The 15,413-nt window shown below is 41.8% G+C and overlaps 1 protein-coding gene across 1 annotated transcript in view; it reads left to right on the top strand.

Moving 5' to 3' along the window:
* The first annotated feature begins 1,465 nt into the window (after positions 1-1,465).
* The window catches only part of LOC128061329 (membrane cofactor protein-like), a 39,328-nt gene continuing 25,380 nt past the window's right edge, over positions 1,466-15,413 (top strand). Inside the window, exons 1-4 of the mRNA XM_052653604.1 lie at positions 1,466-1,673; positions 4,908-5,096; positions 5,446-5,548; positions 15,313-15,398. Coding sequence (XP_052509564.1) covers positions 1,568-1,673; positions 4,908-5,096; positions 5,446-5,548; positions 15,313-15,398 — 484 coding nt within the window. The 5' untranslated portion in view covers positions 1,466-1,567. The remainder of the gene's footprint in view (positions 1,674-4,907; positions 5,097-5,445; positions 5,549-15,312; positions 15,399-15,413) is intronic.

The following is a 15,413-nucleotide window of genomic DNA, read 5'->3' as shown; positions in this document are numbered from 1 at the left end:
CTTTACTCACAACTCTACAAATAAATTTTACTCATTCTTCATTTCCCAGCATTGAGAGATTGGTTCATCAGAAAAGTTGTCACTCATTAATTCCTACCCATTCCAACTCTAATGACATTCATTGCTTCCAGAAATGTGGTACTTAAGGCACCCTTTATCCTGGTTTTTTCATGCATGTGTATTTCATCTTCAATAAAACATTTAGTTGTTCAAAGGCAAGGCCATAGAGTTGAGGCCCCATATGCTAATGGCCTGGTGTTATTCAATAATTTATCTTCCCGGGGTCCTCTCCTGGGAATTACAGAGGAGACTAATCAACTTTTTGCGAGCTGCGGTCCATGGGGTAGCAAAGGGTCAGACATGACTGAGCAACTGAACTGAACTGACTTTAGCAGCTGCGAGAGCAATGGCCAAACCTTTTGTGATTTTGATATCTATCAGGCCAGGAGAAACTTTCAGTAGCAGACGTTCAGCCATGGAAATCTCAATTATTGCCCCAAATTATGACTGATGTCGACTAAAAGAAGATGTACAACTTAAGAGTCGTGAGTTAAGTTTTATGTGGGGCAACATGAGGACTGCAGCCTGGAAGGCAGCACCTCAGCTCTGAGAGACTGCTCCAAAGCGGCAATGGGGGAAAGTCAATATATAAAGTTTTGGTGAAGGGGGAGCTCAATGCCATGAAGCAGTCATTTTACAAAAGGTATTTGTTAGTCATGAGGCTCTGATGTCACCATGAAGGGATTTAGTGCTTCTCTAGCTAGGAGGAGATGCAAGGATTGAGATCATAAAACCTGTTCCTAAAAATATCCAACTATCCAAAGACCCGTCCCACCAGATTCCCTGGAGAACAGAGCCTCACTCCATCCTGGACTCCCTCAGGGGTTGCTGAAGGTCAGCAGTTCCAGCAGCATGGGGTTCAGACTCCCTAGGGGCAAATGACTTTGCTGTTCAGTCGTCAGCAGGGCTCTTGGTAAGTGCCACTTCAGAGTTGACACTAACTCATGCCAAAGTCTGAGCAAGGGCAGAGGCGTCCGGACACTCTGGATCCCAGGGCCAAACTGGGGTCTTGAGGGCGTGTCTGCTCTCCTTGCCCGAGCTCTAGGGTTCTATTTTTAGGTCTCTGCCCTTTATTCTTTAATCCAGCCTTCCGGAAAACGGACACCGATAACATCGTCACCGGGAGTTTACATCCCACCCTTCCGGCACAGGGCGTCAACAGTCCCTTTTAACAAGGCCCAGCCCAGAGGACCCAGCTATTTCCCGCAAGCCGCAGCGGCTTCCTGGTAGGTCCGCCAAAGGGCGGAGCTAGAGGCAGTCAGGGGGCGGAAGGCTGTCAGGGTCCCCGGGACGCGCAGCACTCCCCACTCATGGGCGGGGCCTGCAGGCCTGTGGGCGGGGCCGCCGGCCCATCGGCCCCACCCCCTTCCTCGTGTCACTTCCGCCCTGGGTGCGCCGCGGGGCTCAGGCCATCGCTGTGGCTGCGTCCGGCTCTGGTATCGGGGGGAGCTGGACTCAGCAAGGTCTCTGCGGAGCAGTCCCGGGTGTCCCGCTGGTTTCTCCGAGAATGAAGGCGTCTTGCGCGCCGCCCCGCTGCTCCGAAAGACTGGCTTCTGGGCGTTTCGTCGGGGTGCTTCTGCTGGCGCCGCTGCTCCTGCTGCCCACGTCCTCCGGTAGACCGTGCGCCCTGGCCGGGGACGGGGACTGGAGCGGGCGCGGGGGCCGGCCGGCCGGACGTTGCTGGGAGCCTTGGTGGTTTGGGCCGCAGGCGCGGGGCCGGGTCCCTCCGCGATCGTCAGGGGTTGGGGTTGAAGGTGTACTGGGGGGTGGGTGGGGTGGGCACCTCGGAGACGGCGTTCCTTAGTGGTGTGGCTGGGGGGTTTACCTGGGGCCGGGTTGGGACCCTCGCCGAAGCTGCCAGAGTGGTTCCCGGACTGATCCAGTCGGTAAGGCGAGAACCCACCTGCAGGGTGGTGACGGTGTCCGGGGTTGTTGCTAGGCTGCTGCTGTGTCTCCTGGGAGAGTTGGCCCTGTGTTTTTTTTCCGGGGCGGGGTGATGCCTGGTGCCCCGCGGGGCCTGTCTAGGATTAGGGGAGTCCGGGCCAGGTGTACCCAGGTATGTGCTTTGAGGAAGTGGCCAGTCCAGCTGGGCCGAATGCGGAGCAGGAAAGCTTCCTGCCTTTAAAGTGGGGGCCTGCGGAGCCCGTGTGGTGCCCGTTGTCTCTGCTGAGAGCAGGCCCTGGCTAGGATTAAAAGGTTTGCAAGGGGAAAAGGGCGCTTTTTGTAATTCAGGTTAACAGGCAACTTGGTACCCAGTTAATATAGATAGCAAGGAAAGAGTTTTTCAGCCATGAGGGAGCTAAGAGAATGATCAATAGCTCCAGATGGTACAGGCAGGTTAACTCGAATTACTGAGGGACAGAGAATGAGGCTGAATTTACCTAGAAGGAGGCTGGCTATTTGCTTGAACCTGGTAGTTTTTTTTTTTTTTTTAAGGTCTAGAAATGAGTAGAATGTGAGAAATAAAATGGATAGGTGTAAATGTTAAAGCCTCCGTTTTGAGGAACCAAAGGAAGGTTAAAAATAGGTTGTGTAGACAAAAATCGGAAAGTCTTCAGGTTTCACTAGAGTTCTAGTTTTGGTCAGAGACCATGATTATTCAAAGGTACCACCTGGGCAGGGATGTGGGCCTATGCTTGACTCAGAGAGTTATTTTTATAACTTTGGCAAGCAAGTAGGGAGTGCTTAGACAACTTTTGTAAGTGTACGGAGGTGGGCAGTTCTCTTGACCCATAGTAGAGACTATGTCACCTTTCTGAAACTCATCTGGAAAACTGGAGAATTTTCTGAATGCAGCCTATCGAATTATATAATGGCACCTGTTAAATATAGCACCGTGTGTGTGTGTGTGTGTGTGTGCTCAGTGTTGTCCAGCTCTTTTGCGACCCCATGGACTATAACTCATCAAAGTATAACATTGCAGCCCAGTAATATTTACACTGTAAATTCTCTAGGAAAAAGGGAGTCAAGATATGATTTTTTGATGCTGGCAGTGTTTGAAAATCCTTATAGGAAAAAGGATTCAGTATTCTGAGAAAGGGGAAATTTGATGATAAAAATATGATATCGGACGCAGTCATTACAGTGTATGAAGCTTATAATCCACTGATTTCCAAAGCAAACGTTCTAAACTGCATATTGTTGAAAGCATGTTTTTCATGATGCATGTTATTGGGAAGAGATACTTAAAGTTAGCTGAATGGATTAAAAATACCAATTGACATTTGTTTTTCCATACACTGTATGTGAGAGTCATATCAGAAATTCTCCCTTCTTTTTATGCTTTCAAGATAGTTAACTGAAATTGAATGCATAAAGCAAAGAACACATATATAGTTTAATCATATGCATAGTCACTTGAGTTCTTTCTTCGTGCTTCCAGGATATACTTGAATGATGATGTGTGCTTTTATCTAAAATGGAATTATATAACATTTCTAGCCCATATTCTTTTCTGTTATAAAAAATAGAATGTGTGCCTCAGAGTATTCAGTAAATTTAATATTAACACCTGTGACTTTTTGATTTTGGTTTGTTATGGGCAGTTAATTGAGGAAAATTCATGTATCATGATCAGCAAAGTAGAAATGTTGAAAATATTTGATAAATGTTAGAACAGTTAACTTGACATGATATAAGACATGTTATAAGTGAAATGTTGGACGAGTATGAGAGAGAAGTTTAGAATTTAGAATATGATGGAAAAGAATATAGAGGGAAAGTGAATATAGAATATGAGGGAAAGAAGAGTGATATTTCACTTGTTTAGAATTCTCTCAATCTGAAGTAAGACCTAGATCAGGGAGTAAGTAAATGTTCCCCAGGGATCAAAATAGGTCTGTTTCTTGTTTCCCTTGTATGTGAGGCCTCTGCTTTCCCTTAGCCCTTTAGGACATGATGTGTCTCCATCACATGATTTTATATAATTTTTCTAACAGATCTGTTAGGTTGTCAAGTGCCCAGGTACTTAAAAGGAAGAGGACTTGCTGAAATAGAAATGACACTATTCTAGGGAGAAAAAATTTTCCCCCAACATTCCCCGCAAAAACCCCAGAAGTAAAAAACTCTAAAGCATCTCAGGATAGTAGCTTTATGTCAGGATATATTGGATAAACAACCCAGCTACCTTAGGGAGCTTCTGAAGTATTGATCTGTGAAGGAAAATGAAATTATATTTAATACCCAGGAGAGCAAGTTTTTTTTTCATGTAATGCTATCCAAATATTATATTTTGATATTTACAGTGTCGCTATATATCACTTAAAAAAGGTTCAGTTCACTAATAGAAAACAAATGAAGTATTTTGAAATACTTTGGTCCCTATTTATTTTGATTTATTAATCTCTCAATGTTTATTTTATATTCACCTCTTAGCATATCTTGAGTTACAACTGAGTATACAGTTTAGTAGAAAAAGAAGGCATCTGATTCCTGCCCTCTGGGCCCGTGTCTTCTGAGAGAAAACAGCCTAATATGTTTGTGTTTCAAACTCTGGAAGAATAATCTGAGCATAGTGCTATAGGAGAATTCTTAGAAGAGAGGTGGGTTTTGAGATGATGAATTTAGAAAGAAGTGGGGAAGGATACGGACCTATAAACATATTTACATTTCAGAACCAGGCACATTGATGCTGTCTCTTCCATTTAATGCTGAATTAAAATTCATCTTATTCTCCAACAGGCCAGAAGCTCATAAGTTGTTGTTTAAAGTAGGCAAGGCACATAGAAAATCTTGCTAAGAACTTTTCCGTTTGTCCTGTACTGCCTATCTGTTGCCAGGCCACAGTCCCTGTCTGGTGAATAAGATAAAACGACTTATTTTTATGCTTTTATTCTCTCTATTCCTAGATGCCTGTGATGATCCACCAAGATTTGTCACTATGAAGCCCCAGGGTGACCCTCCATCCAGTTATAGTCCTGGGGATAGGATTCTGTATGAATGTCGTCTGGGTTTCCAGCCAGTGACTCCTGGTCAAGTCCTCGCTCTTGTCTGTCAGGAAAATAAAACATGGTCGTCTCTCCAGGAGGGCTGTAAAAGTAAGTAAACAAATTTTTTTTTAAATTCAAAAAACTTTTTATTGCTCTAGAGATTTTCACAGATTTTAGAGTACGTATTTTACTACTGAAATGGTCGTTTTCTTGTGTGAATGTAGGTTTTTAGATAGCCATGCATTCAGGCTTTGAAAAATCTCCAGGGAATTGTTTTCATCACAATTGGTTGCCTGGGTAATTAAGAATCTTATGGGGCATTATAATAGTTAAAGCAAGAAAATAATAATAAAAGTAGTAATATTCCCATGAGTTCTAACAAGCCACATAGAATTTTGAATTTGATTCAGATCTATTTTGAAATGGGTATAAAACAAGTTTGATCTTTTGCTTTTAGGAAAACAGTGTTCCAACCTACCTGATCCCATAAATGGCCAAGTTACCTTTGTAAATGGAAGTACTGAGTTTGGTTCACAGGCTCACTATGTTTGTAATCAGGGGTAAGTAGGCTGCTCCTTAGAGGAAATACGGTTTTGTGTGACTAAGTCCATTTTCATTTTGCCTCTCTTAAGCATTGCCATAAAGTTGATTTCATTTTGCTTTATATGTAAGTCATACTATAGCCAAATAACCTTGGGCTTTTTATGAAGATTGAAAAGATGAATAATAGAACTAATAGAAATTAGAAATAGAACTAATAGAAACTAATAGAAATTTAAATTGAAGGAAAGAGAAATAGTATAAAATTTAGTATACAGGTGAAGTTGCTCAGTTGTGTCCGACTCTGCGACCCCATGGACTGTAGCCTACCAGGCTCCTCTGTCGATGGGATTTTCCAGGCAATAGTACTGGAGTGGATTGCCATTTCCTTCTCCAGGGGATCTTCCTGACCCAGGGATCGAACCCAGGTCTCCCGCATTGTAGACAGATGCTTTACCGTCTCAGCCACGAGGGAAGTCGACAAAATTTAGTGTATGTATTAAACAATGAAAAATCATGGTGACTATATCCTTGACAACACAGTGCACTCTCTTTGTCAATAAAATGTCCAATTCTGAGATTTGAAATAGGGTTTATGGAACTGGGAAGTGGAATAGCCAACTATAGTTGTTCTTATATTGAAGAAATCTGTAAGATGTTACTAGACCAGACTTGACCTGGCTAGCTTAGACAGTAATCTTCATCAGGATCTTTTAGTTGGAAAACCTTATTGTTGAAACTACTACAAAGGAGTGAAGCATCTCAAAGAAGTACTGAGTATTTAATAACAGCCTTTGTTCTACAGGGCTCTCTTAATAGTATATATTAAGGATACTGAGCCTTTTTTAAAAATATGAATTTAAGGGATAAATGTGATATCTCTGGAAATGCAACTGGTTTTTTATTATTGTCTATGTATCCTGGTACTTTACTGAGTTTATTCAGTCACTTCACTCGCTCAGTCGTGTCTGACTTTTTGCGACCCCATGAACCACAGTCTGTCAGGCCTCCCTGTCCATTACCAACTCCCGGAGTTCACACAAACTCATGTCCATCGTGTTGGTGGTGCCATCCAGCCATCTCATCCTCTGTCGTCCCCTTCTCCTGCCCCCAATCCCTCCCAGCATCAGGGTCTTTTGCAATGAGTCAACTCTTCGCATGAGGTGGCCAAAGTATTGGAGTTTCAGCTTTAGCATCAGTCCTTCCAATGAACACCCAGGACTGATCTCCTTTAGGATGGACTGGTTGGATCTCCTTGCAGTCCAAGGGACTCTCAAGAGTCTTCTCCAACACCACAGTTCAAAAGCATCAATTTTTCGGCTTTCAGCTTTCTTCACAGTCCAACTCTCACATCCATACATGATCAGTGGAAAAACCATAGCCTTGACTAGACGGACCTTAGTCGGCAAAGTAACGTCTCTGCTTTTGAATATGCTATCTAGGTTGGTCGTAACTTTCCTTCCAAGGAGTACGTGTCTTTTAATTTCATGGCTGCAGTCACCATCTGCAGTGATTTTGGAGCCCCCAAAAACAAAGTCTGACACTGTTTCCACTGTTTCCCCATCTATTTCCCACGAAGTGATGGGACCAGATGCCATAATCTTCGTTTTCTGAATGTTGAGCTTTAAGCCAACTTTTTCACTCTCCTCTTTCACTTTCATCAAGAGGCTTTTTAGTTCCTCTTCACTTTCTGCCATAAGGTTGGTGTCATCTGCATATCTGAGGTTATTGATATTTCTCCCGGCAATCTTGATTCCAGCTTGTGCTTCTTCCAGCCCAGCGTTTCTCATGATGTACTCTGCATAGAAGTTAAATAAGCAGGGTGACAGTATACAGCCTTGACGTACTCCTTTTCCTATTTGGAACCAGTCTGTTGTTCCATGTCCAGTTCTAACTGTTGCTTCCTGACCTGCATACAGGTTTCTCCAGAGGCAGGTCAGGTGGTCTGGTATTCCCATCTCTCTCAGAATTTTCCAGTTTATTGTGATCCACACAGTCAAAGGCTTTGGCATAGTCAGTAAAACAGAAACAGATGTTTTTCTGGAACTCTTGCTTTTTCGATGAGCCAGTGAATGTTGGCAATTTGATCTCTGGTTCCTCTGCCTTTTCTAAAACCAGCTTGAAAATCTGGAAGTTCACGGTTCACGTATTACTGAAGCCTGGCTTAGAGAATTTTGAGCATTACTTTACTAGCATGTGAGATGAGTGCAATTGTGCGGTAGTTTGAGCATTCTTTGGCATTGTCTTTCTTTGGGATTGGAATGAAAACTGACCTTTTCCAGTCTTGTGGCCACTGCTGAGTTTTCCCAATTTTCTGGCATATTGAGTGCAGCACTTTCACAGCATCATCTTTCAGGATTTGAAATAGCTCAACTGGAATTCCATCACCTCCACTAGCTTTGTTCATAGTGATGCTTTCTTAGGTCCACCTGACTTCAGATTCCAGGATGTCTGGCTCTAGGCGAGTGATCATACCATCATGATTACCTGGATCGTGAATCTCTTTTTTGTACAGTTCTGTGTATTGTTGCCACCTCTTCTTAATATCTTCTGCTTCTGTTAGGTCCATACCATTTCTGTACTTTATCGAGCCCAATAAACTCAATAGTGAACTGAGTTTATTAGTTCCCACATTTTGTATTTGTGTTTATGTGTGTGTGTGCATAATCTTTAGGGTTTTCTGCATAGTAGAAATATATATTATATATATATATATATATAGTTTCTTGCTTAATTGCTCTAGCTAGAGCTTCTAGTACCATGTTGAATAAAAGTGGTAAAAGTAGTTGTCCATGCCTGTTCTGATCAAATTTTGTCAAGTTTCTTTTCTGCCTCAGTTAAGGTGATCATGTGCTTTTTTTCTGTTTCATTCTTTTGATATGGCTTATTACAATGATTGGTTTTTTTTTTATGTGTTGAGCCATCCCTTGCATTCTCAGGATAACTCTCACTTGCTCATGATGTTTAATCCTTTTAAGATGCTGTTGAGTTGTTTACTAGTATTGTGTTGAGGTTGTTTGCATCGGTGTTTTTAAAGGCTGTTGATCTAACTTTCCTTGTGTCTTTGTCAGATTTTGCTATCATGGTAATGTTCATCTCACAGAATGAGCTCAGAAGACTTCCCTTCACTTTAGTTTTTTGGAAAAGTTTGGGAAAGATTGGTGTTACTTCTTTAAATGTTTGGTAGATTCACCAGTGAAACCATCAGATCCAGAATTTTTTTTTATTGAGAGATTTTTGGTTACTGGTTCTGTCTCCTTACTGCTGCTGCTGCTGCTAAGTCACTTCAGTCGTGTATGAGTCTGTGCGACCCCATAGATGGCAGCCCACCAGGCTCCTCTGTCCCTGGGATTCTCCAGGCAAGAACACCGGAGTGGGTTGCCATTGCCTTCTCCAATGCGTGCGTGCATGCTAAGTCGCTTCAGTCATATCTGACTCTGTGCGACCCTGTGGACAGCAGCCCACCAGGTCCTCTGTCCACAGAATTCTCCAGGCAAGAACACTGGAGTGGGGTGCTGTTTCCTTCTCCCATCTCCTTCCTAGTTAAGGTTTATTCGGATTATCTGTTCGGGTGATTAAGTCGTGGTAGGTTTTGTTTCTAGGAGTTTGTCTGTTTTATCTAGTGCTTCCATTTGCGGCATAAAATTGTTCCTGGCCCTCTTACAGTATTTTTTATTTCTGTCAAATCAGTGGTGGTGTTACTACTTTTATTTCTGACTTAGTAATTTGAGTCTAATCACTTTTAGTCTATTTAAAGGTTTTTAAACTATTGCACTTTTTGAAGAACCTATTTTTGGTTTCTTCAAGTTTTCTCTATTGTTTTGCTCTTTTTTTGTTTATCTCTGTTCTAATATGGCCACTAAACTGAAATAAATCTTTATTATTTACTTCCTTCTGCTAGGCTTGGATTTATTTCTTTTCTGGTTCCTTAACTTGTAAACTTAGTTTGAACTTTCAGAGGTATCATTTCTTAATGTAAACATTTATAGGTGTAAATTTCCCCTTTGGCACTAGATCCCATAAGTTTTGATATGTTATATTTTCATTCCCATTTGTCAAGGTATGTTTTAATCACTCTGATTTCTGCTTTGAACCATTGGTTGATTTAAAACATACTGTTTAACTTTCACAGTTTCGTGAATTTTCAGTTTTCCCTTTGTTAATGATTTTTAACTTCTTCCTAGTGTGGTCAAAGGATATACTTTGTGCAATATCTACCTTTTAAAATCTACTTAAAATTAATTTGTAGCATAAAATAAACATAGTATTATTTGTTAAATAATTAATTACGTGTGAATAACGTTGTTTCCTTATTATAGCCTAGCATATGGTCTATCCTGGAGAGTATCCCGTGTGCTGTTGGGAAGCCTGTATAGTCTGTTTTGTTGGCTAGAGTGCTTTGTATGGATCTGTGAGCTCTGGTGTTTTCTTATTAAGGTCCTCTGTTTATCTTCTGTGTAGTCGTTCTGTCCATTACTGTGAGTGAGGTATTACAGTCTCCAACTAATGCTGGAGAAACGCTTATTATGTAGGAATGTGTACTTGCCCCTTCCGTTCTGTCATTTCTTTTTTTTTTTATACTTTATTTATTTATTTATTTTTGACTTTTATTTTTACTTTATTTTACTTTATAATACTGTATTGGTTTTGCCATACATTGACATGAATCCACCACGGGTGTACATGCGATCCCAAATATGAACCCCGCTCCCACCTCCCTCCCCACAACATCCCTCCGGATCATCCCCGTGCACCAGCCCCAAGCATGCTGTATCCTGCATCAGACATAGACTGGCAATTCGATTCTTACATGATAGTATACGTGTTTCAATGCCATTCTCCCAAATCATCCCACCCTCTCCCTCTCCCTCTGAGTCCAAAAGTCCGCTATACACATCTGTGTCTTTTTTGCTGTCTTGCATACAGGGTCATCATTGCCATCTTTCTAACGTTCTGTCGTGTCTTGCTTCGTGTATTTTGATGGCCTGTCATTAGGTGCATAAACGTTTGTACTGTTACATCTTCTTGCAGCATTGAACCCTTGTTAGCATAAAATTTCCTTCTTTGTCTCTTGTAACCATTTTTTTTTTAAAATTTACAGTCTGTTTTGTCAGGTTTTAGTATAGCTCCTCAACTGTGTTATGGTTACTGATACCTTTTCCCAGGCTTTCATTTTCACTCCATTGATGTCTTCTGTTGTCAAGTGAGTCTCTTGTAGACAGGCCTTGGTTGGAGCAAGGAGGGACCTATTTCTATTTTTGTGCTGTTTGTCTTCTAAATACTTTATAGCTTTTTCCCTAGTCCCTCATTTCCTGCATTACTGTCTTTTTTGTGTAGTTAATTTTTGTAGTGGAATATTTAAATTCCTGTCTCATTTCCTTTTATGTATATATCCTATGGCTGTAGTGTTTGATGTTACCCTTGGAAATTACATTTAACACTGTACGTGGAAATTCCCTGGTAGTCCAGGGGTTCAGACTCTTCACCCCCACTGCAGGGGGCACAGGCTCGATCCCTGATTGGGGAGCTAAGATCCAAGCTGTGAATCCAGTAAGATTCATAGCGTGACCAAAACAAAGCAAAACAAACAAACATTGTATAGTTACAACACTCCAGGTTGAATTCATACCAACTTAAATTCGATAAATTACAAAATCAGTCCTTTACCGCCCCATACTCGCCCTTTTTGGTTGTTGATATCATACTGCTGCCTACACAATTAATTGTAATACTAGCTTCTACTTAAATAATCTATTTATTTATTTTATAAGTTAGTCTTTTAAATCACGTAGAAAACAAAATTTGTAGTTGCAAACCACTGTTTCAATAATGCTAGCTTTTATAATTGCTTTTATATTTACCTTTGCTGAGTTTCTGTGTCTTTTTTTATACATAAGACTTTGAGACCTTTCATTCCCTTTTCAGTACTCCCTTCACATTTCTTCTTGAGTGTATAGTGGTCACAAACTTCTTAAGTTTTTAATTCTGGGAATGTCTTAAATTCTCCCTCATTTTTGACACTCAGTTTTGCTGGATAGAGGGGTTTTGGTTGAGTTTTGTTTTTTTTTTAATTATATCAATAACTTTCTTCTGGACTCTGAATTTCTAATGACACATCTGCTAATAATCTTATTTATGACGCTTGACATATGATGTTTCTCTTCTCTCTTGCAGTTTTCAGGATTATTTGTCTTTGCTTTTTGAAAGTTTGATTATTACGGCTTTGTGCAGGTCTCTTTGTATTCATCTTACTTAGAATTTTGAGCTTTTGACATATTTCTATTCATGTCTTTTATGGAATTTGGGAAATTCTCAGCTGTTATTTTTATAAGAATTCTCTGTCCCTTTTCTGAGAGTCCCATAGTGTATATGTTGGTCTCCTTGTTGGTGTCCCATGGAGTCCTTAGGCTTTATCCATTTTTCTCCAATCTTTTTTCTTTCTCAGAGTCAGTAATTTCTGTTCCCCTATATCAGTTCTACTAATTCTTGCTTCTCAAATATGCCTTCAGTTTTTCTAGTGACTTTTTCTTTTCCATTAATGTCAGTTTCAACTCAAGAATTTATTTGCGTTCTTTTTAGTTTTCTGTCTCTAACTGCTATTTCCTCTGGGTTCACATATTGTTCTCTAGACTTTCTACATTTCTTCCTTTAGTTCTTCGTCCGTCTTAACAACTGTTATTTCTTCCCAGTTTCACTGAGGCTCCAGGTCCGTGGGGCCAAGGTGGGGGGCCGCCCTGTGGGGCAGAGACGAGCCAGTGAAAGGCTGTATTTGACTGGCCTTCGTGGGGCACAGGTTGTCGCCTGGCCTTGCTTCCTGTGGCAGGTGACAGCGTGCGTGCACAGCGCTTGCAGCAGATTGTTTTGTCACAGTCGTGCTTCCGGGGAAGGCTGGCGGAGGAAAGGTTGGATGATGCCACCCCACGTGTGATGCACCAAGGGCAGGGTGGATTCTTTCTGGATATTATAGTCTGAGAGAGCTCGGCCCCCTCAGCTGTCTGTCTGCAGAAGTCAGACTCTGTTGGAGAGGCAGGATGCCCCGTGTCTTGGATTTCGACTTTAACCTCCTGCATGGTGACACTCGGCTGGACCTCAGGAGTGATGGTCTTGTCCATCAGCGTCTTCACAGAGATCTGCATCTGTGGGTCTGCTGTCTGGCTGCTTTGTTGACAAAAAGTGGGGTGGCAGAACCGGCACCCACCTATGTCCAGAGAGCGGCCTCAGAAGACACCGCTTTAAGGCCTTTGCTCCATGGATCTGTCGTAAGGTCTTCAGAAAAAAAGCTGTTTTCATTTATCTTTCCATCTTTCCATTATATCTTTTGCATATGAGCCATAGATTCTTTTTCTGTTTCTTTGTATGCCTTGTGACTTTTTTGTGGAATCCATATATGAAATCTAACAATGTGGTGACTCTGAAAAATCAGATTGGCCCCTCTTTTACTTTGATTTTGTTTTGATTATTGTGTGGTGTCTCAGCGCCGAGTCAGGTCTTTTCTGAGCCTTTCTCTGGGCGTGCATAGTTGCTGTCTAATTTTTTTTTCCACATGGCAATTATTTTGGAATATCCTAGTATTTAATGTCCAGCTTCTGCTAGTGGCTTCCCTGATAGCTCAGCTGGTAAAGAATCCAACTGCAATGCAGGAAACCTTGGTTCAATTTCTGGGTCCAGAAGATCCACTGGAGAAGGGATAGGCTACCCACTCCAGTATTGTTGGGCTTCCCTTGTGGCTCAGCTGGTAAAAAATCTGCCTGCAGTGTGGGAGACCTGGGTTCGGAAGATCCCCTGGAGAAGGGAAAGGCTACCTGCTCCAGTATTCAGGCCTGGAGAATTCCATGGACTGTATAGTCCGTGGGGTTGCAAAGAGTAGGACATGACTGAGCCACTTTCGCTTACACTTCTGCTAGTGGGGAAGAAAACAGTGAAGGAGGCAGCAAAGGGTGCTGGATTTCAAATCTCTTGGAAATCATTTGGCCAGTGTTGAAGGAGCTTGAAAAAGCTGGCGGAGGTGTGACGACAGTGGCTGCCCGTCTCTTTTTTGCTCCTCTGGGATCAGAAGCAGCAGTGATAAGAGCATAATTCCCTGCTCCTTGGAGGGCAGGCCCCTTTTTGCCCGCCCTGGCTCCCACAGGCTACTTATAAGCTGCTTCAGCAGCATGTGCACAGAGGGCTGCTGAGGTGGGGGGTGGGACGCTGCCACTGTGCTGAGAGCTCAGATTGACCGAAATTAAGTTAACTTACCTGTCCAGTCTTCTCCTCTAAATTGCAAGCCATGAAGAGATTCTAGATTTCCAAAAGAGGGGAAATCAGGCAGATTCTATCAGTGAATCTGTCGTCAAGATGGGGAGACAGATTCCTGTTGCCACCTGTTTTGCCGTCATCCCAGAGTCCTTTACTTAACGCGTTATAATGTAGAATCAGTGCGTTAACCCTTGGGGAAAAGTCATCTGGAAGGGGGCACAGGCAGATACACTGGGTATTTTTTAACTTGATCAAGTAAAAATAGTGGGAGATCCAGTGTATAGATAGAAAGAGGCTGCTAGGTGCCAGGAGACTCAAGGAAGCTGTAGACTTCTCGAGAAACACAATATATAGAGAGGTGTCAAAATAAAATAGCAAATGCAAAGCACCAACTAGATCATTTTTGTGATCTTTGCCATGAGAGTCCAGAAGAATGTAGTATGAATTGAAATGATCAGAGAAGATTGCATTGAGTAGTGTTGCTAAACCACTTTACTGCTAGAAAGATATAGGCATACCTTGGAGATAACTGCAGGTTCACTTCCAGGCCACTGCAGTAAAGCAGATCAAACGAGTTTTTTACATGTGTTTACATTATAGTCTGTTAATTGTGCAATAGCATTATGTATGAAAAAATGTACATACCTTAATTTCAGAATACTATGTGACCAAAAGGTGCTAACCATAATCTGAGCCCCAGAGAGTCATAGTAGTAATAAGAAAGACACTAATCATAGATCACCATAACAAATATAATAATAGTAATAAAGTTTGGAATCTGTGAGATTTACCAAAATGTGACACAGAGACACGAAGTGAGCAAACACTGTTGGAAAAATGAACACAAGTAGGTTTTCCGGTGCAGGATTGCCACACACCTTCAGTTTGAACAGCAGGGAAATGAGGTATGCCTGTATGTTGAATAGTAATACTCTAAAGACTATTAATAAGAACTAGCACTTACCTAGTACTCACTGTGCCAGATGCTAACTCATACAATCCTTAAAACAGTCTCATGAGATATGTACTATTGTCTCCCTTTTCATATATGAGGAAACTGAAGAAGTGAACGTTAATGGACTTTCCCAAGCCCAGGTAACAAGTCGATCTTGGGGCTGGAACTTGAACCCAGGCAGGCATCTGTGCGCGTGCCGCCAGAGCAGTTGATAAGTGGCCTGTGGGAGCTAGGCTGGGCGAAATCCAAGCTCTAGGGCCTTATCTGCCTGCTCAGTCCTTATGAAGTAGAAAGGTGTGAGCAAAAGCACAGATGTGAATGTGTGATGCATTTCCAGATACGGCCAAGATGCCAGACAGCAATGCAGAGTGATTTAGACATTTTGCTGTGGGCCAGTGTGTATTCATTCAGATGCAGAAACTTTTATTTGATTAAGTTGCAGGTTTAGTAAGCATTTCTGTTATATTTTGTTTAAGGAACTCCTCTCTCCAATTACTCTAGTGCAGAAAAACAGCCATGTAAAATTGTTTTCATTATTATGTTCACCTTGTAACTACTAAAGGACATAGTAACTTTTCTTTTCTCATTTAGTTATTACTTGATCGGGACAAGTATTTCTCATTGTGACATTTCTGGAAATGGTGTGGGCTGGAGTGATAATCCTCCAACATGTGAAAGTAAGTATGTTGTTG

This window comes from Budorcas taxicolor, chromosome 16 (genome assembly GCF_023091745.1).
Source record: "Budorcas taxicolor isolate Tak-1 chromosome 16, Takin1.1, whole genome shotgun sequence".
Taxonomy (NCBI): domain Eukaryota; kingdom Metazoa; phylum Chordata; class Mammalia; order Artiodactyla; family Bovidae; genus Budorcas; species Budorcas taxicolor.
Note: the sequence above shows the minus strand (reverse complement) of the source record. Positions and strands in the feature narration are given on the sequence as shown.